At 41.9% G+C, this 26,535-nt stretch overlaps 1 protein-coding gene across 1 annotated transcript in view; it reads left to right on the plus strand.

Moving 5' to 3' along the window:
• Positions 1 to 26,535, plus strand: part of LOC308369247 (protein NLRC3-like) — a gene marked incomplete at both ends in the record, with an annotated part of 51,256 nt that overhangs the window by 23,083 nt on the left and 1,638 nt on the right. The window contains one exon of the mRNA XM_080843589.1: positions 19,283 to 19,456. Coding sequence (XP_080699715.1) covers positions 19,283 to 19,456 — 174 coding nt within the window. The remainder of the gene's footprint in view (positions 1 to 19,282; positions 19,457 to 26,535) is intronic.

Below are 26,535 nucleotides of genomic sequence, written 5' to 3' on the forward strand. Positions count from 1 at the left end.
CTGTTAATGTTGTACTATAGGCTTGACATAACCTGCAGAGGATAAAATAAAATCTTTCATGGAAACCAAATCTTGGAAGTATCGGTATCGGTACTCGGTATCGGCAAGTACACAAATAAAAATACTCGTACTCGTATCGGTTTGTAAAAAAGTGGTATCGGTGCATCCCTAGTGACTTATCATGCTCTTCACATGTAAAAGGTACAGGAGGTAGAGAAGTCGATTAGGTATCAGAAGGTTGCTAGTTCGATTCCCTGTCGAAGCATCCTTGAGCAAGACACTGAACCCCTCATTGCTCCTGATGTGCAGTGTGCCATCAGTGTAAATGTGTATACATGTGTAAGTCGCTTTGGATAAAAGCGTCTGCTAAATGACTAAATGTAAATGTAAAGGGTAAACACGTCTTGTCACTCTACTTTTCCATCTTTATTACACACACATACACAAACACTTTTACACACACCCACACACAAACATGTAAAAGGATACTCATTTTATATTCCTTTCCTCTCTACAGCCTTTCAAACTGCAGTGTTCCAGAAGAGGGCTTCAGTTCTCTTGCATCAGCACTGAGATCTAACCCCTCACACGTGAGAGAGCTGTGGCTGAATGGGAATGAAGCAGGATACTCAGGAGTGAAGCAGTTGTCTTATCTTCTGGAGGATCTTAACTGTAGACTGGAGAAACTACAGTGAGTATCACAATACCAAATACTGAGTTGATATCAGCGAATCTGACATTGATAGTGACTTATCATGCTCTTCACATGTAGAGGGATGATATTAATTCAGCAGTAAACTTTCTTTACATTCTGATTTTCCATCTTTTTTACACACAAACACACGCGCACACACACATACAAACTTACAAATACACACACTCACACACACACCAACTCACATACACACACCCACACATACATACAAACAAACACACACACACGCACTGAAAAAAAAAATGACAAACACAACATAATACATATATGTACATGTATATATTTTTTTATATAGTATGTATATATATATATATATATATATATATATATATATATTTGTCTTTGTTTATTCTCATCACATTTTTTTCTAATAGGAGAGAGCCAATATTTTCCTTTTCTCTCTACAGCCTGTCAAACTGCAGTATTACAGAAGAGGGCTTCAGTTCTCTTGCATCAGCACTGAGATCAAACCCCTCATACATGAGAGAGCTGGGGCTAAATGGGAGTAAAGCAGGACAATCAGGAGTGAAGCATCTTTCTTCTCTTTTGGAGGATCCCAACTGTACACTGGAGAAACTAGAGTGAGTATCACAAGACCAAATACTGAGTTGATATCAGTTCATTTGACAGTGACAGTGACTTGTCATGCTCTTCACATACAAAGGGTCCACCAGTAAATACTTCTTGTCTTTTCATGTTTTTAACACACACTAACACACATACTTACACACACACACACACTTACAAACCCACATACTCATACTTACACACACACAGACACACACTGTAGGAGCCACATTTAAGTTTGTTCTACTTTTCATGACCTATTCATTTTTGTATTTGTCTTGGCAAGTGTGCACCATTTGCAGGTGGTGCGGGTGCTGTCTTATTAGTCTGCACCCTCTGCAGGTGGTGAGAGTGCTGTCTTATTAGTCTGCACCCTCTGCAGGTGGTGAGAGTGCTGTCTTATTAGTGTGCACCCTCTGCAGGTGGTGAGGGTCATCTCAGCCTCATTCTCAGCAACGGTCTGCTTAGCCGCAGCCTACTGAACTTGAGCCTAGTCCTAGTCCTATTCCTGAACGTAAAAGCATTGGCAAAACTAAATGTAGTCCTATGGAAAATTAGGCGAGATGTTTAAAGTTCATAGATTCATAAATAGGAAGTAATAAATAGTACAAATAGAATACATTAATGCATAGAATAAATAGTATTTTAAAGGTTAAAAATGATTCAAAGGTTTGGTAGTGCATATGTTGCAATAGTCATGGTATTTCATGGTTAAGGTTTAATTTTCTTCATTATTTACATGCAGACATAGGATGTCTTTCCACTGTTATGCTGACAACACACAACTTTACATCAAAACTGCCCAAAGCCCCATGTCATGTCTCACCCCCTGTCTTGGGGTGATAAAGGCATGGATAAGCAACAACTTTCTCCAGCTGAACAGTATCAAAACCGAAGCTTGTTGGAACTCCACACCAAAACTCATCTCACCTTCGACGGCCAGAACTCCATCCTCCATAACTCATCTCACCTTCGACGGCCAGGTCATCCCCCTCTCCTCCACAGTCACGAATCTCGGAGATAGGTTTGACCCTCACCTGACCTTAATGACCATACAAAACACCCTGGCAAAACTTCCTTTTATAAAAACTTGGAAACTCCGCCCCACTTTAACCCTGTCAGATGCAGAGAAGCTCGTCCACGCCTTTATCTCCTCAAGACTGGACTATTGTAATTCGCTTTTCTCTGGGATCACTGGCAAGAACATCCAGAAGCTGTAATACATCCAAAACAGCGCTGCCAGGATCCTGATGAGCACATAACACCGATATTACACTCACTACACTTGTCTCTTTCCAGATTGACTACAAAGTCCTAATACTCACCCATATATGTATAAATGGACATGCACCTCCCTACCTGCAAGAACGAATTACTCCCCAAACCTCCACCTGCACCCTCAGTTATGCAAACAGCTCGCTCCTCCGCATCCCCAAACAAAGCTCCGCACCATAGGCAACCGGGCCTTTTGCTCGACAGTGCCACGCTTATGGAACTCTTACGTATTGTGGGTGAAGTTTGAACTCAATTGCACTACTCAGACAACAGCAGTAGATTTTAGAGTAAACGTTTTACTATCCAGGGTTCGGTACACGGTAAGGCAGTCAAACAAGCAAATCCAATTGGGCAAGGCAAAAGAGAAGTCAAAAATATAGTCCAGGGTCGGCAACACGAGGAACTTACTTAAACACTGTGAACACAGAGGAACACGAAGAGAACACGAAGGAGACACAGAGAAACAACACGTAACAACTATGACGATCCAGCAACGAGAGACAAGAACACATGTGCTTTATATATACACACACAACAGATAACAAGGGACCGGTGAAGACAATCAAGGCGGGGCAGACAATGAGACACAGGTGGACTAAACAAGGGAATTAACAGGATCAGATAACGAGGGACAGGTGAGAACAATCAAGGCGGGGGAGACAATGACAGCAACGAAGACACATGGCAAACACAAACAAACACAGGGAAGCACATGGTGAAAAGCACATGGTGGGAACAAGGAAGCACAAAGACCAGACAACAAAGATCACATGTCACACAAGGGAGACAAACTATTAAACAGCACAAGCAGCATAACAAGGGGAGGGTGTGAGGAGAGAGACACGAGGAGACAAGGGTAAACAAACACAAATGAAGACACACGTGAAAAACAAGGGATACATAGGGAAACAAGACAGGGACAGAGCACAGACCTTACAGGAACAGCCTCCCTGACAACCTACGGGCAACACAGACGCTGGACTTAAAACTGGACTAAAACATTTAATTCAGGAAGGCATTTCTGGCTTTGTGATGAATCATTGTCACTGAGTTTTCTATTATGCCTATGTTTACTAGTTTTATTTTATTTAATTATTATTGTTTGTATCTACTATGCTGGCACTCTGAGATTCTTTCGAATGACGAGTGAGTTACAAATTTAATGCATTATTATTATTATTATTATTATTATTATTATTATTATTATTTATTGTGTTATTTACCTGTTGTGAAATGTATTGGGTTTTCTTTTATACTTAGTTCCTGATGCTGGAAATGTTTTCAATGTATTTTGTTTTAAATACTGTAAAAAAAGAAATTCAAATGTAAGAGTTTACATTATGTTTATTTTCTAAGCCAATGATATCTGAGTTGTTGGTCAGGTGTCAAGGGGAAGTGATTGGAACGTAAACGAAATGTTAGCCTAGAGAGGTGAAAAAAGCTTCAGCGAAAGCAAGGAGATCTATTTAGATTTGCTCCATGGCACAGCTAAAGTTTTAAGGTGGGTAATACACTCAGTTCAGCGTACAACTGTTAATATTTGTTTGACAAACGACTAGTGACTCTTTTTAGAACATTGTACAGTAGTGTAGTCGTGTTGTCGTGTTATGTGAAGGTATTTCGGAGAACTCTGCGGACTGACCCACCGATTCACACAGAAGGCTAACTCGGCTAGAGCTAGCTTATTAGTCAAGGACTCTGCACAGGTGTAGCCTTCTCGGGAAAATTTTGAACACGTATCGTCCGTACTGCCCAGTTAACCACAGAGACCAAGGGCGAGACGAATACAGAGAGTGGACAACTCAGTTCGCCAGACATCTAGGGTGAGCTGCTTAGAAGACATCTACAGCCAGAGGCGGCGGCCATTGTTGCGTTATTTGAATTTCTCCAGTGGGACTGGCGCGAAGTAGATTTTGAGTTTCTGTCTTCTACGATCCCAACCTCTGAGTCAGGTCTGCACCGTAGGACTCTGGTAACACATTGGGTTCCTATACAGAGTATTATTTAGTCATATAACTGCCGGCTTTAGGGTTATAATGTTTTGATATTTTGGTTATTGACACGGTTTGTGTTTTTAGTCACTAGAGACATTGAACTTTTGCCATATTGAAGTGAAGTGGTAGGAACAATTCTTTTTTAGAGTATATGTGCATATGTTAATAATTCTTTCTAAGTAAATAGTTTATCTGTGTTGCATTTGAATGGTAATTTGCATTAGCCTGAAGTGTATTGCATAGCCATAACTCTTGTTTGAAAAGGTGAGCACTTATCTTAGTGTATTGTGTGATGGGAATACAGCAAGTTAAGTTAAAAACTATACATTTAGAGGTGAGTTATTGTCAATTAGTCATAATAGTCTTGTTATATAGTAATGAACACCCATAGTGTAAAGACAAAGTAAACACAGATTTATACTAGTTAGATACAACACTTTATTGAAATAACTCAGGTTAGCTATTATTAATTGGCAAGACAGCAAAGGGGCGCTACATAAAGATTACTGAGAAGAACACTGAAATCTCTGCATTTATTTTTTATAATAATATTAACCATTTCTCTCTACAGCCTAACAAACTGCAGTATTATAGAAGAGGGCTTCAGTTCTCTTGCATCGGCACTGAGATCAAACCCCTCACATATGAGAGAGCTGTGGCTGAATGGGAATGAAGCAGGAGACTCAGGAGTGAAGCATCTCTCTTCTCTTCTGAAGGATCCCATCTGTAAAATGGAGAAACTGGAGTGAGTATCACAAGACCAAATACTGAGTTGAAATTGGTGAATCTGACTGCCAGTGAATTATCGTGCTCTTCACATGTAAAGGGTCACTATTAGTTCACATAATACACAGTTTTGTTTGTAACCCACAGTTTGTCTTTTCCGGTGTTAAACACTGTGTATCTTAGTTTTGTTTTATTTTGCCCTTTTAATTACCAAGTTATTCTGGTGACATTCCTGAGGTCACCCATCTGAGTCCAGACGGCTCAGACCATACACACACCTTGACCATAGCACCATGCATTTAGTACTGCATTCTGGGTGGAAATGCCACGTCAGTGTTGTCTGGGAATTCCCCGCCCCTTCACATCAGCATTTCATTTGCTCAGTTGGTCTGGCGAACTACTCAACAGCGGTCCACTTCAGTCACGTAATTGGACACGCCTTTTACCAATCAGACCAACGATATTATACAACGATACAACGATCGGTAATAAAGCAAACACTTATTTTTTCTGTATGAATTGTTCCAGGGCAAGTTTATGTTCTGTTTTCAAAGAAATCTTGCCTTATCAAAGTTTTGCGGTGCTTCGGCGGCCACCATGTCCAATGTTTAAAAACTGTCTTTGCCATAGCTTTTGTGACGTAGCCGTGGTTAGTTTAAATCCGCCAATGGCGCGCCAGGTAGCCAATAGCCAGTTTGTGATTGGCTCCAAGGATCCTTACAATGCTGAACTAAACTTGTATAGCAGGTTTGCCAGACTGACTTCTGAAGGCAAAATCAAATTGCCCGGAAGAAGAGGGGCGGGACTTCCCAGACTAACCTCAGTGTGCATTATTTTCAATCTTTCAAATGCTCTGTAATCCAACACATACATCATCTGGAAACACAAAGGAACCAAGATTCAGGTGGAGAAGGACGGTAGGTCAAGCACCAGGGAATACACACACACACACACACACATTACATTTATAATGTATTCATGAAAACCCAGTTCAAATAGGCTGTGCATCCAAGCAATACAAAAGGCTTTAAGAAGTTGCCCGAAACACAACCACACACACACACACTCTTTGATCAGGGGTGAGTGATGCCGGCTGTGTGTGTGTGTTAAAATGGTGAGCTCACACATTCTATGGTCAGTGGCGAGTTGAGTGTGTGTGTGTGTGTGTGTGTGTGTGTGTGTGTGTGTGTGTTCTGATCCATATGGGCAGCCCTCATGTTCATGTTTTTCTGTTCCTTATCCTCAGAGGTTTCATATATTTAGCTCATGTTTAATATTATAGCTCTTTGGGCAGAGGGAGTTCAAGCCCTGTCATCACACACACACACACACACACACACACACACACACACACACACACACACACACATTTTTCCTTAAGCACAGAATGGGTTTCCTGAAGCATGAAGTGTGTTCCCTAAAGCCTTGTTAAAAGATGGAGAGACTGCTGTCATCTCTGGTTAAGTTTCCATTGGGATGTTGGGGATGGGGCTGGACCCTGCGTCAGCGTTGTGTTTAACCCCAGAGAGATGTTCTGATGGTTCTGTTGGGTCCAGTCCGCTTCAAGGTCCTGCCCAACAACCACCTCCAGATCCACTGAGGTGTGTGTGTCTCAGTTCCGTGGCCGGAGTAGAGGACTAGCCCCCATAGCTGGAGGGCAGCTCCAACGCCTCGTGGTCTGGTGCCACCAGGAGGATGGATGAAGGAGAGGGAGACAGGCTAGCGGAAACGGCTGCGGCCAGAGTGTGGCTGCCGGACACCATGCTACAGGGGAATCTTCCCCGGCTGGTGCTGGGGTCGCCTTCCTACTTGTTGGCCCGCCCTAGCGTTATGCTCGCGCTAATGTTGTATACCGGGTTGTCGCCATTCAACGCCGCTTCGCCGTGTGCCCTGCCTAGAAAAGGGCACACAATGGCGGTCTCCCTTTTTCCTGGCATGCCCGCAGTCGGGGTAGGCCTGTCTGGACACGTCTGTAATATAAAAAGAAAGTTAGCAAGACCACACTATCACAACAGAACACGTTGTTAGCAAAAATGCTAGCAGGCTAGTCAGAGACCGGCAAGCTAACCAAATATGATAGTAAAACTAGACTTTCTGTACTGTAAGTCGAACTCGTAGCTAGTGAAGGTTAAGGAACCTGAAAATTCACCAACTCGTAATGAGTAAAACAAGAAAGACATAGTGAACAAACAGAGAGTGTCACGAATAGAGTCAGAGAGAATGATCCACCTCCCACGTTTAAGCTTATTCTGCCTTTCATTACCTATTCATTTTTGTAAAGTTGTGTTGGCAGGTGTTCAACCTCTGCAGGTGGTAAGGGTGCTGTCTTATTAGTGTGCACCCTCTGCAGGTGGTGAGGGTGCTGTCTTATTAGTGTGCACCCTCTGCAGGTGGTGAGGGTGCTGTCTTATTAGTGTGCACCTACTGCAGGTGGTGAGGGTGCTGTCTTATTAGTGTGCACCTACTGCAGGTGGTGAGGGTGCTGTCTTATTAGTGTGCACCCTCTGCAGGTGGTGAGGGTACTGTCTTATTAGTGTGCACCCTCTGCAGGTGGTGAGGGTGCTGTCTTATTTGTGTGCACCTTCTGCAGGTGGTGAGGGTGCTGTCTTATTAGTGTGCACCCTCTGCAGGTGGTGAGGGTGCTGTCTTATTAGTGTGCACCCTCTGCAGGTGGTGAGGGTGCTGTCTTATTAGTGTGCACCCTCTGCCGGTGGTGAGGGTGCTGTTGTATTAATTGGTGCGATTTGTGAAAGGCGAGGAGAAAGGAAGGTTATAGAGCAACACCGCTATTGACCTCAGCTACAGCCTCCTCAGCCTCAGTCTCAGCCTCAGTCTCAGCCTCAGCCTCAGCCTCTGTCTCAGCCTCAGCCTCAGCCTCAGCCTTAGTCTCAGCCTCATCTTACTCAACTGAAGGCCTAGTCCTGAATGTGAAAGCATTGGCAAAACTAAATATAGCCCTTTGGAAAATAAGGCTAGATGTTTAAAGTTCATACATTCATAAATAGCAAGTAATAAATAGTATAAATAGAATAAGTTAATAAATAGAATAAATAGGATTTTAAAGGTTTAAAACTATTCAAAGGTTTGGTAATGCATATGCTATCTATTTTGTTTTCTTTTATGCTCAGTCCCAGATTTTGAATACTGTAAGAAAAGAATTTCAAATGTAAGAGTTTACATAATGATTATTTTCTAAGCCAATGATATCTGAGTTGTAGGTCAGGTGTCAAGGGGAAGTGATTGGAACTTAAATGAAATGTTAGCCTAGAGAGGAGAACGAAGCTGCAGCTAAAGCAAGGAGATCTATTTAGATTTGCTCCATGGTACAGCTAAAGTTTGAGCGTGGGTAATACACTCAGTTAAGTGTACAACAGTAAATGTGTGTTAGAAATATAACTAGTTGCTCTTTTTAGAACATTGTACAGTAGTGTAGTCGTGTTATGTGAAGGTATTTCGGAGAACTCTGCGGACTGAGCCACCGATTCACACAGAAGGCTAACTCGGCTAGAGCTAGCTTGTTAGTCAAGGACTCTGCACAAGTGTAGCCTTCTCGGAAACCTTGAACATGTATCATCTGGACTGCCCAGTTAACCACAAAGAGACCAAGGGACAGACAAATACAGACAGTGGACAACTCAGGTCGCCAGACATCTAGGGTGAGCTGCTTAGAAGACATCTACAGCCAGAGGCGGCGGCCATTGTTACGTTATTTGAATTTCTCCAGTGGGACTGGCGCAAAGTAGATTTTGAGTTTCTGTCGTCTACGATCCCAACCTTTGAGTCAGGTCTGCACCGTAGGACTCTGGTAACACATTGGGTTCCCATACAGAGTATTATTTAGTCATATAACTGCTGGCTTTAGGGTTATAATGTTTTTATATATTGTGTTATTGAAACTGTTTGGGTTTGTGTTTGTAGTCACTAGAGACATTGAACTATTGCCATATTGAAGTGAAGTGGTAATTGAACTGTCAAGAACAATTATTTTTTAAGTTAATACTTTTGTGCATATGTATATATTTTTTTCTAAGTAAATAGTTTATCTGTATTGCATTTGAATGGTTATTTGCATTAGCCTGAAGTGTATTGCATAGCCATGACTCTTGTTTGAATAGGTGAACACTTATCTTAGTGTATTGTGTGATGGAAATACAGCAAGTTAAGTTAAAAACTGTACATTTAGAGGTGAGTTATTGTCAATTAGTCATAATAGTCTTGTTATATAGTAATGAACACCCATAGTGTAAAGACAAAGTAAACACAGATTTATACTAGTTAGATACAACACTTTATTGAAATAACTCAGGTTAGCTATTATTAATTGGCAAGACAGCAAAGGGGCGCTACATAAAGATTACTGAGAAGAACACTGAAATCTCTGCATTTATTTTTTATAATAATATTAACCATTTCTCTCTACAGCCTAACAAACTGCAGTATTATAGAAGAGGGCTTCAGTTCTCTTGCATCGGCACTGAGATCAAACCCCTCACATATGAGAGAGCTGTGGCTGAATGGGAATGAAGCAGGAGACTCAGGAGTGAAGCATCTCTCTTCTCTTCTGAAGGATCCCATCTGTAAAATGGAGAAACTGGAGTGAGTATCACAAGACCAAATACTGAGTTGAAATTGGTGAATCTGACTGCCAGTGAATTATCGTGCTCTTCACATGTAAAGGGTCACTATTAGTTCACATAATACACAGTTTTGTTTGTAACCCACAGTTTGTCTTTTCCGGTGTTAAACACTGTGTATCTTAGTTTTGTTTTATTTTGCCCTTTTAATTACCAAGTTATTCTGGTGACATTCCTGAGGTCACCCATCTGAGTCCAGACGGCTCAGACCATACACACACCTTGACCATAGCACCATGCATTTAGTACTGCATTCTGGGTGGAAATGCCACGTCAGTGTTGTCTGGGAATTCCCCGCCCCTTCACATCAGCATTTCATTTGCTCAGTTGGTCTGGCGAACTACTCAACAGCGGTCCACTTCAGTCACGTAATTGGACACGCCTTTTACCAATCAGACCAACGATATTATACAACGATACAACGATCGGTAATAAAGCAAACACTTATTTTTTCTGTATGAATTGTTCCAGGGCAAGTTTATGTTCTGTTTTCAAAGAAATCTTGCCTTATCAAAGTTTTGCGGTGCTTCGGCGGCCACCATGTCCAATGTTTAAAAACTGTCTTTGCCATAGCTTTTGTGACGTAGCCGTGGTTAGTTTAAATCCGCCAATGGCGCGCCAGGTAGCCAATAGCCAGTTTGTGATTGGCTCCAAGGATCCTTACAATGCTGAACTAAACTTGTATAGCAGGTTTGCCAGACTGACTTCTGAAGGCAAAATCAAATTGCCCGGAAGAAGAGGGGCGGGACTTCCCAGACTAACCTCAGTGTGCATTATTTTCAATCTTTCAAATGCTCTGTAATCCAACACATACATCATCTGGAAACACAAAGGAACCAAGATTCAGGTGGAGAAGGACGGTAGGTCAAGCACCAGGGAATACACACACACACACACACACATTACATTTATAATGTATTCATGAAAACCCAGTTCAAATAGGCTGTGCATCCAAGCAATACAAAAGGCTTTAAGAAGTTGCCCGAAACACAACCACACACACACACACTCTTTGATCAGGGGTGAGTGATGCCGGCTGTGTGTGTGTGTTAAAATGGTGAGCTCACACATTCTATGGTCAGTGGCGAGTTGAGTGTGTGTGTGTGTGTGTGTGTGTGTGTGTGTGTGTGTGTGTGTGTGTGTGTGTGTGTGTGTGTGTGTGTTCTGATCCATATGGGCAGCCCTCATGTTCATGTTTTTCTGTTCCTTATCCTCAGAGGTTTCATATATTTAGCTCATGTTTAATATTATAGCTCTTTGGGCAGAGGGAGTTCAAGCCCTGTCATCACACACACACACACACACACACACACACACACACACACACACACACACATTTTTCCTTAAGCACAGAATGGGTTTCCTGAAGCATGAAGTGTGTTCCCTAAAGCCTTGTTAAAAGATGGAGAGACTGCTGTCATCTCTGGTTAAGTTTCCATTGGGATGTTGGGGATGGGGCTGGACCCTGCGTCAGCGTTGTGTTTAACCCCAGAGAGATGTTCTGATGGTTCTGTTGGGTCCAGTCCGCTTCAAGGTCCTGCCCAACAACCACCTCCAGATCCACTGAGGTGTGTGTGTCTCAGTTCCGTGGCCGGAGTAGAGGACTAGCCCCCATAGCTGGAGGGCAGCTCCAACGCCTCGTGGTCTGGTGCCACCAGGAGGATGGATGAAGGAGAGGGAGACAGGCTAGCGGAAACGGCTGCGGCCAGAGTGTGGCTGCCGGACACCATGCTACAGGGGAATCTTCCCCGGCTGGTGCTGGGGTCGCCTTCCTACTTGTTGGCCCGCCCTAGCGTTATGCTCGCGCTAATGTTGTATACCGGGTTGTCGCCATTCAACGCCGCTTCGCCGTGTGCCCTGCCTAGAAAAGGGCACACAATGGCGGTCTCCCTTTTTCCTGGCATGCCCGCAGTCGGGGTAGGCCTGTCTGGACACGTCTGTAATATAAAAAGAAAGTTAGCAAGACCACACTATCACAACAGAACACGTTGTTAGCAAAAATGCTAGCAGGCTAGTCAGAGACCGGCAAGCTAACCAAATATGATAGTAAAACTAGACTTTCTGTACTGTAAGTCGAACTCGTAGCTAGTGAAGGTTAAGGAACCTGAAAATTCACCAACTCGTAATGAGTAAAACAAGAAAGACATAGTGAACAAACAGAGAGTGTCACGAATAGAGTCAGAGAGAATGATCCACCTCCCACGTTTAAGCTTATTCTGCCTTTCATTACCTATTCATTTTTGTAAAGTTGTGTTGGCAGGTGTTCAACCTCTGCAGGTGGTAAGGGTGCTGTCTTATTAGTGTGCACCCTCTGCAGGTGGTGAGGGTGCTGTCTTATTAGTGTGCACCCTCTGCAGGTGGTGAGGGTGCTGTCTTATTAGTGTGCACCTACTGCAGGTGGTGAGGGTGCTGTCTTATTAGTGTGCACCTACTGCAGGTGGTGAGGGTGCTGTCTTATTAGTGTGCACCCTCTGCAGGTGGTGAGGGTACTGTCTTATTAGTGTGCACCCTCTGCAGGTGGTGAGGGTGCTGTCTTATTTGTGTGCACCTTCTGCAGGTGGTGAGGGTGCTGTCTTATTAGTGTGCACCCTCTGCAGGTGGTGAGGGTGCTGTCTTATTAGTGTGCACCCTCTGCAGGTGGTGAGGGTGCTGTCTTATTAGTGTGCACCCTCTGCCGGTGGTGAGGGTGCTGTTGTATTAATTGGTGCGATTTGTGAAAGGCGAGGAGAAAGGAAGGTTATAGAGCAACACCGCTATTGACCTCAGCTACAGCCTCCTCAGCCTCAGTCTCAGCCTCAGTCTCAGCCTCAGCCTCAGCCTCTGTCTCAGCCTCAGCCTCAGCCTCAGCCTTAGTCTCAGCCTCATCTTACTCAACTGAAGGCCTAGTCCTGAATGTGAAAGCATTGGCAAAACTAAATATAGCCCTTTGGAAAATAAGGCTAGATGTTTAAAGTTCATACATTCATAAATAGTAAGTAATAAATAGTATAAATAGAATAAGTTAATAAATAGAATAAATAGGATTTTAAAGGTTTAAAACTATTCAAAGGTTTGGTAATGCATATGCTATCTATTTTGTTTTCTTTTATGCTCAGTCCCAGATTTTGAATACTGTAAGAAAAGAATTTCAAATGTAAGAGTTTACATAATGATTATTTTCTAAGCCAATGATATCTGAGTTGTAGGTCAGGTGTCAAGGGGAAGTGATTGGAACTTAAATGAAATGTTAGCCTAGAGAGGAGAACGAAGCTGCAGCTAAAGCAAGGAGATCTATTTAGATTTGCTCCATGGTACAGCTAAAGTTTGAGCGTGGGTAATACACTCAGTTAAGTGTACAACAGTAAATGTGTGTTAGAAATATAACTAGTTGCTCTTTTTAGAACATTGTACAGTAGTGTAGTCGTGTTATGTGAAGGTATTTCGGAGAACTCTGCGGACTGAGCCACCGATTCACACAGAAGGCTAACTCGGCTAGAGCTAGCTTATTAGTCAAGGACTCTGCACAAGTGTAGCCTTCTCGGAAACCTTGAACATGTATCATCTGGACTGCCCAGTTAACCACAAAGAGACCAAGGGACAGACAAATACAGACAGTGGACAACTCAGGTCGCCAGACATCTAGGGTGAGCTGCTTAGAAGACATCTACAGCCAGAGGCGGCGGCCATTGTTACGTTATTTGAATTTCTCCAGTGGGACTGGCGCAAAGTAGATTTTGAGTTTCTGTCGTCTACGATCCCAACCTTTGAGTCAGGTCTGCACCGTAGGACTCTGGTAACACATTGGGTTCCCATACAGAGTATTATTTAGTCATATAACTGCTGGCTTTAGGGTTATAATGTTTTTATATATTGTGTTATTGAAACTGTTTGGGTTTGTGTTTGTAGTCACTAGAGACATTGAACTATTGCCATATTGAAGTGAAGTGGTAATTGAACTGTCAAGAACAATTATTTTTTAAGTTAATACTTTTGTGCATATGTATATATTTTTTTCTAAGTAAATAGTTTATCTGTATTGCATTTGAATGGTTATTTGCATTAGCCTGAAGTGTATTGCATAGCCATGACTCTTGTTTGAATAGGTGAACACTTATCTTAGTGTATTGTGTGATGGAAATACAGCAAGTTAAGTTAAAAACTGTACATTTAGAGGTGAGTTATTGTCAATTAGTCATAATAGTTTTGTTATATAGTAATGAACACCCATAGTGTAAAGACAAAGTAAACACAGATTTATACTAGTTAGATACAACACTTTATTGAAATAACTCAGGTTAGCTATTATTAATTGGCAGGACAGCAAAGGGGCGCTACATGAAGATAAAAAGAACACTGAAATCTCTGCATTTATTTTTTATAATAATATTAACCATTTCTCTCTACAGCCTAACAAACTGCAGTATTACAGAAGAAGGCTTCAGTTCTCTTGCATCAGCACTGAGCTCAAACCCCTCACACATGAGAGAGCTATGGCTGAATAGGAATGAAGCAGGAGACTCAGGAGTGAAGCATCTCTCTTCTCTTCTGAAGGATCCCATCTGTAAACTGGAGAAACTAGAGTGAGTATCACAAGACCAAATACTGAGTTGAAATTGGTGAATTTGACTGACAGTTAATTATCGTGCTCTTCACATGTAAAGGGTCACTATTAATTCACATAATACACAGTTTTGTTTGTAAACCAGAGTTTGTCTTTTCCGGTGTTAAACACTGTCGGCCTGATTTACTAATAGGATTGCGCACATTTCAGGCGTAAAATAGCGGTCGTAAACATAAAACGGTATTTACTAAGGAGGCGCATTTGAGTAGAAGCGCATTTTTACGCTTTTTGGGTGTAAACCAAAACGAGATAGGAGGTTATAAGAAACCTAGGGTAATCACCAAGAAGCACCAGAAGAAGAATAAATCAGGTAAAAGTCAACCCACACATCACCTATAAAGAGTTTCAGACCTCTCTGGCAGCGTCTGGGGTAAATGTACATGGGTCTACAATCAGACGAAAATTGAATAGACATGACATTCATGATCGGGTTGCTAGAAGGAAGCCTCTGCTCTCAAGAAAGAACAAAACTGCCCGTTTCAACTTTGCCCGAGAGCACTTGGATAAACCAAAGGCCTTCTGGAAATCCCTTCTTTGGACAGATGAGTCCGAGACAGCCACCCAGCCACCCAGGCTATGGACTGTTCTCATTGCTGCCGTCTGGTAGACGCTACCGGAGCATCCGAACACGGACTACCAGACTCACAAATAGCTTTTTCCCCCTGGCTGTAAGGTTCCTGAATCAGAAACACTGAACCACTGAACAGTTGCCACCTCCACCTACTCCCTGCTCCCCCACTCATACATTTCACTTCATAGATATATTTGCACAATTTAAAAAAAATAAAAACTTTAACTTATTCTTAACACTTCTTTTTAACTTATTCTCATTCACACTTAAACTGCTGCTAGCCCTTCTACTGTACTGTAACTGTTGAATGTTAATGTTATATGTTATATGTTATATTGTTATAATATATGTTGTTCTTTAAATTGTTGTATCTTAATGTTACATTTTATATGTTTTATTGTCATAGTGTTATAGAGTTTAATGTTATGTATGACGTCTACTGCGTAGATGAATGATGCCTGCCAAGTCATAAGAATTTTGCTGTGCTGAAGCAATTTGGTACATGCAACAATAAACACACTTTGACTTTGACTTTGACTTTGAGATAGAATTATTTGGTCACGATCAAAAACCCACAATTTTCGTCTGATTGTAGACCCATGTACATTTACCCCAGATGCTGCCAGATAGGTCTGAAACTCTTAAGAGGTGATGTGTGGGTTGACTTTTACCTGATTTATTCTTCTTCTGGTGCTTCTTGGTGATGGTCTTGATGGGCGTCCACTTCTAGGCAGAGATGCGGTCATGTTGAATGCCCTCCATTTCAAAATAATTTGTCTTGGATAGATGGATGGAGCTGGAATCTTTTGGAGATGGTCTTATAGCTTTCCCAAGACTGATGGGTTGTCAGTAACTTCTTCCTGATGTTCTTGGATATCTCGTTTCCTCTCGGCATTGTTGATCTGTGTGGGTACACCTTGGCACTACAGTAGTTTGGTTGGTTTCCTCTCTCTTTTAATCTGTGTTGCCCAAACCTTTCCCTAAGGATGTCTCAGATGATCGGTTTGCTTAATTGACTAATTAAGCACCCAAATAAGTTTCACTGAATCTGTTATCTGCTTGACTTTACCAATTCAGCTGGGGGTTCACTTACTTTTGAAATGGACTAATTCCGTGTTTCATGTAGTTTTTTGGCTACTCAAACAATTCCCTCTAAACAAGTACATGCAAATAATAAACATAAACCTGACATTTCATCTATGGAAAATTGGTGATACAAAAATGAAAAATCATGGTAAAACAACAGAAAACGCTGAAGTGCTCAAGGGGTTCACATACTTTCAAGTGGCACTGTAGGTTGAACTGAAGTGGAGATTTTTTCCTTGGAGTATGAGAAAAAACTAATTTTGAGAAAATCGCATTTAAAGATTTACCCGTGATTTGTCTGAGCGAATCACGTTATCAGAAACCACCGCAAACCAATGAAATTGCGTCCTAGGTTTAAAGCCCCGTTTTTACTAACATCATTGGTTACTGATGGAAAGGAAATGTCCTTATTTGGATAACATAGCGTTGTGTGGGAGATACAGAGCTTTTCAACGATACCAAACATGACGGGCATCAGAAAACAGCCGATACTGCATGTTACGTTAGAATGCTAACTTTCAAGGAAACCAAGGAGAATTATAACGTCGCGAATAGACAAAATGTGAATTTATATACACATGAATGTATAATTAGGATGTTTTCTTTATGCGAGCAAGAAAGATTACATGTTTAGGGAGTGAGCTCAAAATCTCAAAATTGACCACTGCTGAAAAAAACGATGTTTTTGCCTGCCGTGTCTCGCCTTAATTAACAAGTTATTCTGGTGACATTCCGGAGTTCACCCATCTGAGTCCAGACGGCTCAGACCATACACACACCTTGACCATAGCACCATGCATTTAGTACTGCATTCTGGGTGGAAATGCCACCTCAGTGTGCATTATTTTCAATCTTTTAAATGCTCTGTAATCCAATGTACCTGACTTAGTCAACTACTGATCCCCTCAATAATCTACAAAAATAATATTTTACTTTATATACTTTTAATATACTTCAAATGTCTTGTTGTGTTTGCCTTGACTGATTTGTGACTATATAATCACTGTAGACTCTCAGACTGCAGTATCACAGAGGAGGGCTATGCTAGTCTGGCTTCAGCCTTAAGGTTAAATCCCAATCATCTCAGAGAGCTGGATCTCAGAGGAAATGATCCAGGGGAATCAGGAGTCAAACTGCTTTTAGACCTAAAGGAGGACCCGAAATGTAAACTGAAAAATCTCAGGTAAATGCATATCAAGACCAATAATATTACAGAGTTTTCAAATGAATAAAAAGTCATAATGAGACTGTTATTTCAAGTATATACAGTGGGGAAAATAAGTATTTGAACCCCTTGCGATTTCACAAGTTTGGCCACTTGCAAAGAAATGTGTGATCTATAATTGTAATGGTAGGTGTATATTAACAGTGAGAAACAGAATATCAACGAAAAAATCCAGAAAAATGCATTTTATAACATTTATGACTTTATTTGCATTTGATGCAAAAAATAAGTATTTGAATCCCCAAAACTGACTGACAAAAATGACTTAGTACTTGGTGGAATAACTCTTATTGGCAAGCACAGACGTCAGACGTTTCTTGTAGTTGGTCACCAGGTTTACAAACATCTCAGGAGGGATTTTGGTCCACTCCTCTTTCCAGATCCTCTCCAAATCTTTAAGGTTGTGTTTTCAATGGGAGGGAATGAGGGAATGAGGTTCAAGCCCAATATTCCACATGACATGGCCCCATCCAAAGTCCCCTTGATGCGGTGGAGTCGTCCTGACCCTTGGCAGAGAAACAGCCCCAAAGCATAATGTTTCCACCTCCATGCTTGATGGTGGGTATGATGTACTCTTGGGGTCATTTTCAGCATTCCCCCCCTGTCAAACACGGCAAGTCGAGTTGATGCCAAAGAGCTTGATTTTGGTATCATCTGACCACATTTTGTCTCCCAATCCTCCCTAGAATCAATCAAGTGAGCAATGGTAAACTTCAGATGGCCCTGTACATGCGCTTCCTTGAGCAGGGGAACCTTGCGAGTGCTGCAGTACTTCAAAAAATGACGGCGTGGTGTGTTGCCAATGGTTTTCTTGGTGACTCTGGTTCCAGCTGCCTTGAGATCATTCACAAGCTCCCCCTTTGTAGTCCTGGGGTTATTCTGCACCTTTCGAATGATCACTGATTCCGCACGAGGGGATATCTTGCATGGAGCCCCAGACCTAGAGCGGGTGACAGTTGTTTGGTGTTACTTCCATTTATGAATAATCGCACCAATAGTTATCTGCTTCTCACCAAGCTGCTTGTCAGTGGTTTTGTAGCCCATTCCAGCCTTGTGCAGGTCTACAATCTTATCTCTGACGTCCTTGGACAGCTCTTAGGTCTTGCCCATGGTGGTGAGGTTGAAGGTGTGAAGTATGATTATTTGGACGGGTTTCTTTTATACAGGTCACCAGTTGAGATCAGGTATACCTTGTTAGACCTAATGAGGACACATAACTGGCCATTGGGAGCCAGAATTCTTGCTGTTTGCTTGGGGGTTCAAATACTTATTTTTTGCATCACATGCAAATAAAGTCATAAATCTTATAAAATGCAGTTTTTCTCGATTTTTTTGTTGATATTCTGTTTCTCACTGTTATAATACACCTACCATTAAAATTCTAGATCACACATTTCTTTGCAAGTGGCCAAACTTGCGAAGTCGGCAGGGGTTCAAATACTTATTTTCCCCACTGTACAAGTTCTATTACTATAACAAGTCTTCATTGCAATTTTCTCTTTATATAATAGCCAATACTCTCTTTATATAATAGCCACACCTCATATTTTAAGCTGTTGATTTAGGGGCATCACTAATAACCAAAAATGAACATTATATTGAAAGTGACAGGATGAGCTCAGCTCTTGTAGTGAAAACTGAGCCGTAAGATTTAAAGCTACTTCAGAAGGCCAAGCAGACTTATAAAATGAATAGACTATACTAGTGGGTAGCAGTGCTTCCTTTCCCATGAGATAAACACATATGTGACTCATCAGTTTCCTTTTTTCATTTCTGCAAAAGGCTGCCATGGTAGAAGTTATAATGCTTTTGTGTGTTTTTTTATTTAAGCACTCGTGATGATGTTTTGTGTCAGACAACAGATAAGTTTATTGTCTCTATTTGTACAGGTTCCTGAAAGGGATTGCTGCTGATGAGGCCTGTGCTGCTGTGGCTTTAGCTGTGGGTTCAAACCCCTTACTCATGACTGAGCTGGATCTGAGTAAGCTCATGCCAGAAGCCTTGGGAGTGACTCAGCTGTGTGCTTTACTGGAGGATTCCCACTGCAGACTGCAGAAACTGAAGTTAGTGGATGCTGTCACATTCTTTTTAGTTAACATGCAGAAGCTGCATGCTTCTCTTTTTGGACGATGGAAGTCTAGCTAAGTCTTTTGACCGAATTTATGGTGCTTCCTATGTGCAATGAATACAGAGGTTTTCCTAATTGACAGTTGGCCAATATCTAGATCTAACTATGTCCCAGAAGAAGCCTGTTAGCTTAGACATCATCACAGGGTTAGAGATCTCTGCTGAAGATGAGAACTACTTTATTCAATTACCAGAGGTATACACTCAGGGAAGCATGCCAGTAGACAAGTATACAGTATATACAGTATACAAATAAAGTTTGACTTGACTTGACTAGACACAAGTAGTATTCCCACCAATGATGGTCTTTCTAGATATCCTTACTTTAGGGAGGTGAACCTTTGTACAGGCAAAGCCATTCTGGAGTTGTTGATAGGCAGCAATATTCCAAAGACTTTAGAACCGTGGGGAGTGGTCAACAGCCAAGGAGAAGGGCCAAACACAGTTATAACCATATCTGGCTGGGTTATCAACAGTCCTCTAACTTGGTGTTGCATGGATAGCTGTCCTAAAGTCATGGCAAACAGAGTTTCTGTTGCAAACCTGGAGGAGCTACTGTTGCAGCAGTATGACCATGAATTTAGTGAAAGCTCAGAAGGCAACATTGAGTATCTTCACATCTAAAGGGACAATATTACTCCAGCAGTAAACTTCTTAAAACTGTCCTTTTCCAACTTTATTAAACACACACACACATACACACACACAAACATATACACACTCACACAAACACACACACACACACACACAGAGATATACATACACACACTCAGAAACGCAAACTATCAAAAACACACATACACATTTTATATATACATATTGTTGTATTCCTTTTCATATTTTTTGTCTAAAATGGAAAACAATGTTTTCCTTTACCCTCTACAGCCTATCAAAATGCAGTATTACAGAAGAGGGCTTCAGTTCTCTTGCATCAGCACTGAGATCAAACCCTTCACACATTAGAGTGCTGTGGCTGGTTGGGAGTAAAGCAGGAGACTCAGGAGTGAAGCATCTTTCTTCTCTTCTGGAAGATCCCAACTGTAAACTGGTGACACTAAGGTAAGTATCACAAGACCAAATACTGAGTTGCTATCAGTGAATTTGACATTGACAGTGACATATCATGCTCTTCATATGTAAAGGGCCACTATTAATCCACCAGAAAACGCTTCTTATCACTCGGATTTTCCATTTTTATTACACACACACACACACACACACACACACACACACACACACACACATACACACACACACACACACAGCCTCAGCTATGGCCTGCTCAGTCTCAGCCTCAGTCTCAGCCTCAGTCTCAGCCTCAGTCTACTCAACTGGAGTCTAGTGCCCGTCCTGAACATGAAAGCATCTGCCAAAAAAAAGGACATTGAAATCTCTTTATTTAAGTTTCATAATAATTTCCTTTTCTATCTACAGCCTGTCAGACTGCAGTATTACAGAAGATGGCTTCAGTTCTCTTGCATCAGCACTGAGATCAAACCCTTTACACATGAGATTGCTGGGGCTGAATGGGAGTAAAGCAGGAGACTCAGGAGTGAAGCATCTTTCTTCTCTTCTAGAAGATCCCAACTGTAAACTGGAGTCACTAAGGTGAGTATCAGAAGACCAAATACTGAGTTGATATCAGTGAATTTGAGATTGACAGTGACTTATCAAGCTCTGCACAAGTAAAGGGCCACTATTAATCCACCAGAAAACACGTCTTATCACTTGGATTTTCCATCTTTATTCCACACACACACACACACACACACACACACACACACACACACACACACACACACACACACACACACACACACACACACACACACACACACACACACACACACACACACACACACACACACAGCCTCAGCTATGGCTTGCTCAGTCTCAGCCTCAGTCTACTCAACTGGAGTCTAGTCCTAGTCCTGAACATGAAAGCATCTGCAAAAATAAAGATAAAAAAGACACTGAAATCTCTACAATAATGTTTTATATTATTTTCCTTTTCTCTCCACAGCCTGTCAAAATGCAGTATTACAGAAGAGGGCTTCAGTTCTCTTGCATCAGCACTGAGATCAAACCCCTTACACATGAGAGAGCTGTGGCTGGTTAGGAGTAAAGCAGGAGACTCAGGAGTGAAGCATCTTTCTTCTCTTCTGGAGGATCCCAACTGTAAACTGGAGACACTAGAGTGAGTATCACAAGACCAATACTGAGTTGATGGCAGTGAATTTGACAGTGACCGTGACCTATCATGCTCTTCACATATAAAGGGTCACTTTTAATCCACAACACACTTCTTATCACTATGATTTTCCATGTTTACCACACACACACACATACACACACACACATACACACACACAAACACACACACAAACACAAACAAACACACACAGCCTCAGCCTCACCTACAACCTGCTCAGTCTACTCAACTAGAGTCTAGTCCTAGTCCTGAACATGAAAGCATCTGCAAAACTAATGATAAAAAGGACATTGAAGGTCTTTACGGTTTTCCGGTTTCGACGACTGTCATGGCAGCTGCTTGTTAGTGAAGCAGCGACCAACCTAAACCCTTTTCCACTTCCTACCTTAATTTACTAATTCAAAAGTAGTGTGAAATTGCTTATAAGGTCAAGATGAGTCACCAGGGCAGAGCTGGAAGAGAGAGAGCGAAGCCTAACGACACAAAGAACAGTGCAAAGTCGAACTTCTTTCTCCCTAAAGAAGTTAACGCTAACAGAGCTAGTCCACACCCTGCAGAGAGTGAAGATCATAAAATGAGTAGCAGTATTGTCTGAGATATGAAAACAATGAAAAGATGACGACAATGAATGTCTCTTATAACCTCCCTTGAACAATCAGTCGAGAACATGGGAGAATGTTTAACTAATGCGGTGAACCGGATTTTTAAAGTTGAGGAAGGATCTGCATGCCATGCCCGCCTGCTAGGGTACTTGCTGCGAAGAGAGGAGAAACTCGAGGAAAGATGTGAAGAGATGGAAAATTTCACAAGGAGGAACAATCTCCGAATGTATGGGGTCTTAGAAGATCCGGAAATGGGAGATATGGTTATATGGACTGAATCTTTCTTGAGGGAGCTACTGGATTTACCCTCAGACTTCTCCCTTCAGATAGAAAGAGCTCATAGGTCTCTCCAACAGAAACCTAGAGTGAGATTCGATAACCACCAACACAAGCAGCAGGTGCTAAACAAGGCTGAAAAAAATCTGCGGTAGAACGGAAAAAAGATCTATATGGACCATGATTACTCACCAACTGTACAATGGAGAAAACGCGAATATGCTGACATCAAAAAGCAACTGAAAGAAAAAACATTAAGTTCCAGACCCCTTATCCAGCGAAGCTAAAGGTCCATCCAAACTCCGCTTGGCAGGCAGCAAAGGATTTGGTGTCGCTGGGAATTCAGACGTCCGTTTCGGAGGGCGAAAGACTGGACAAGAAACTGAACCAAACTCACACAGACACACACACATACACACACACAAACACACACACGCACAACCTCAGCTATGACCTGCTCAGTCTCATCCTCAGTCTCAGCCTCAGTCTACTCAACTGAAGTCTATTCCTAGGCCTGAACATGAAAGCATCTGCAAAAAAAGTTTCAATATAATTTCCTTTTCTCTCTACAGCCTGTCAGACTGCAGTATTACAGAAGAGGGCTTCAGTTCTCTCGCATCAGCACTGAGATCAAACCCTTCACACATGAGAGAGCTGTGGCTGAATGGGAGTAAAGCAGGAGACTCAGGAGGGAAGCATCTTTCTTCTCTTCTGGATGATCCCAACTGTAAACTGGAGAAACTAGGGTGAGTATCACAAGACCAAATACTGAGTTGTTATCAGTGAATTTGAGAGTGACAGTGACTTATCATGCTCTTCACATGTGAAGGACCACTATTAATCTACTAGTAAAAACTTCTTTTCACTCTGATTTTCCATCTTTATAACACACACACACACACACACACACACACACACACACACACACACACATGCACGCACAGCCTCAGCTATGGCCTGTTCAGTCTCATCCTCAGTCTCAGCCTCAGCCTCAGCCTCAGCCTCAGCCTCAGCCTACTCAACTGGAGTCGAGTCCTAGTCCTGAACATGAAAGCATCTGCAAAAAAAGGACATTGAAATCTCTTTATTTAAGTTTCATAAAAATGTCCTTTTCTATCTACAGCTTGTCAGACTGCAGTATTACAGAAAAGGGCTTCAGTTCTCTTGCATCAGCACTGAGATCAAACCCTTCACACATGAGAGTGCTGGGGCTGAATGGGAGTAAAGCAGGACACTCAGGAGTGAAGAACCTTTCTTCTCTTCTAGAAGATCCCAACTGTAAACTGGAGTCACTAAGGTGAGTATCACAAGACCAAATACTGAGTTGATATCAGTGAATTTGAGATGGAGAGTGACTTATCATGCTCTTCACAATTAAAGGGCCACTATTAATTTACCAGAAAACACTTCTTATCACTCTGATTTTCCATCTTAATTACACACACACACACACAAACACACACACACACACACACACACACAGACACACACACACACACACACACATACACACACACAGCCTCACTTATGGCCTGCTTAGTCTCAGACTCAGTCTCAGACTCAGCTTCAGTCTACTCAACTGGAGTCTAGTCCTAGTCCTGAACATGAAAGTATCTGCAAAACTAAAGATTAAAAAAATGAACTGAAATCTCTCTAATTATGTTAATATTATTTTCCTTTTCTCTCTACAGCCTGTCAAAATGCAGTTTTACAGAAGAGGATTTCAGTTCTCTTGCATCAGCACTGAAATCAAACCCCTCACACATGAGAGAGCTGTATCTAAATGGGAATGAAGCAGGAGACTCAGGAGTGAAGCATCTCTCTTCTCTTCTGAAGGATCCCATCTGTAAACTGGAGTACCTAGAGTGAGTATCACAAGACCAAATACTGAGTTGAAATTAGTGAATTTGACTGACAGTGACTTATCGTGCTCTTCACATGATACACATAATACATAGTTTTGCTTGTAACCCACAGTTTGTCTTTTCCGGTGTTAAACACTGTGGGCCTGATTTACTAACATAATTGCGCCCATTCCATGCTGAAACGGTATTTACAAAGGAGGCGCATCTGAGCAGAGGCGCATGTTAACGCTATGTGGGTGTGTGCCGCAACAAGATGGGAGGGTATAAGGAACGTGGGCGTGTGGCGCAAATATATGGGAGGAGAGAAGTTAAGTGCGCCTAATGATGTATTGCGTGGTATTGATTAAAACTGCCTGGCGAGCGCAAGTCTCTAATTTGCGGGATAATTCTCCGCCTCATAAAAGCACGTCTTAAACCAGGAAGCGCATTTCCATTGTGTCTGAAAACGTTGATATGGCAGCAGTTATAAGAGCAAGGCGAAGACATAGACAGAGACAGCGCACAGAAATAATTTTTTCAACTCGTATAACACTTTTTCAGTTAAGCGAAACACAAATCATTAAACGGTACAGGTTAACCAGCCACGCAATACTTCAATTACTGAACCAGATCAGACATGACATCGAACCCTCCAACCGGCGATCACATTCCATTCCATCAGTTGTTAAACTCCGGACAACATTGCAAATATTGAAATTACTGATCAATTCAAACAGTTATAGCATCAGCAGTTGGTATATCTCAGCCGTCACTCAGCCAAATATTCACCCAGGTACTCGACGGATTGCTACGGCGCACTAGTAAATACATTTACCCACTGCCATAGCTGAAATTAGAGACATCAAACAGGACTTTTTCTGAAATTGCAAACTTTCCAAACGTAATTGGAGCCATTGATTGCACCCACATCCAAACAGTCCCACCTTCAATCCACAAACACATTTACCGAAACAGAAAGCACGCATATTCAATGAATGTCCAGGTCATATGTGATGCCAACATGACCATTACTTACGTGGTAGCCAAATACCCTAGATCAGGTTTATCTTCCGGAATAGTGCCATCTATCCAAGATTGAGTAACGGGGATTTTGGAGAGGCCTGGCTACTTGGTAAATGTATTCGTTTCAGTGGGGATATATTGTAGTGAACCCATGTCCCTTGTAGAAATTATTAATCTCGGCATGTACACATGTATATTGTTATAATAGACAGTTTATGCATTAATGCCACCAATAGCATATTCTTTATAATCGTGTTCTTTTAAACATCTCGCTGTAGGTGATTGCGGGCAGAACACCAATATAACAGCGCGCACATTGAATCAGGTTCAGTGATTGAGCAAACGTGAACCAATATATCTATCTCCTCTTCGCTGAACCTTCATTTTCTCTTCCTCGAATCTCCATGGTGGCAGTAACTTGCATGCGATTTCTACCGTCTTTTAAGGGTGCGCTAAATAATGATTGCCCAGCGCGGATCTGGTTTGATAAATACCACGGAAAATGCGGAAAAACACTGTGCGGTATATTGGGCTTTGGCAAAGATGCAGATTAAGCTGCGGTCGCAATGTTAGTAAATCAGGCCCTAAAGGGCGGAGGGAACACAGAGTGCCCAGCGCGGATCTTGTTTGATAAATACCACGAAAATGCGGAAAAACACTGTGCAGTATATTGGGCTTTGGCAAAGGCGCAGATTAAGCTGCGGTCACAATTTTAGTAAATCAGGCCCTAAAGGGCGGAGGGAACACAGAGTGCCCAGCGCGTATCTTGTTTGATAAATACCACGGAAAATGCGGAAAAACACCATGCGATATTGTGCGCTGTGCGCGATATATTAGGCTGCGGTCGCAATGTTAGTAAATCAGGCACTGTGTATCTTAGCTTTGTTTTATTCTGCCCTTTTAATTAACAAGTTATTCTGGTGACATTCCTCTGAGTCCAGACGGCTCAGACCATACACACACCATAGCACCATGCATTTAGTACTGCATTCTGGGTGGAAATGCCACCTCAGTGTGCATTATTTTCAATCTTTCAAATGCTCTGTAATCCAATGTAC

Source organism: Sprattus sprattus (assembly GCF_963457725.1).
Source record: "Sprattus sprattus genome assembly, chromosome: 8".
Taxonomy (NCBI): Eukaryota; Metazoa; Chordata; class Actinopteri; order Clupeiformes; family Clupeidae; genus Sprattus; species Sprattus sprattus.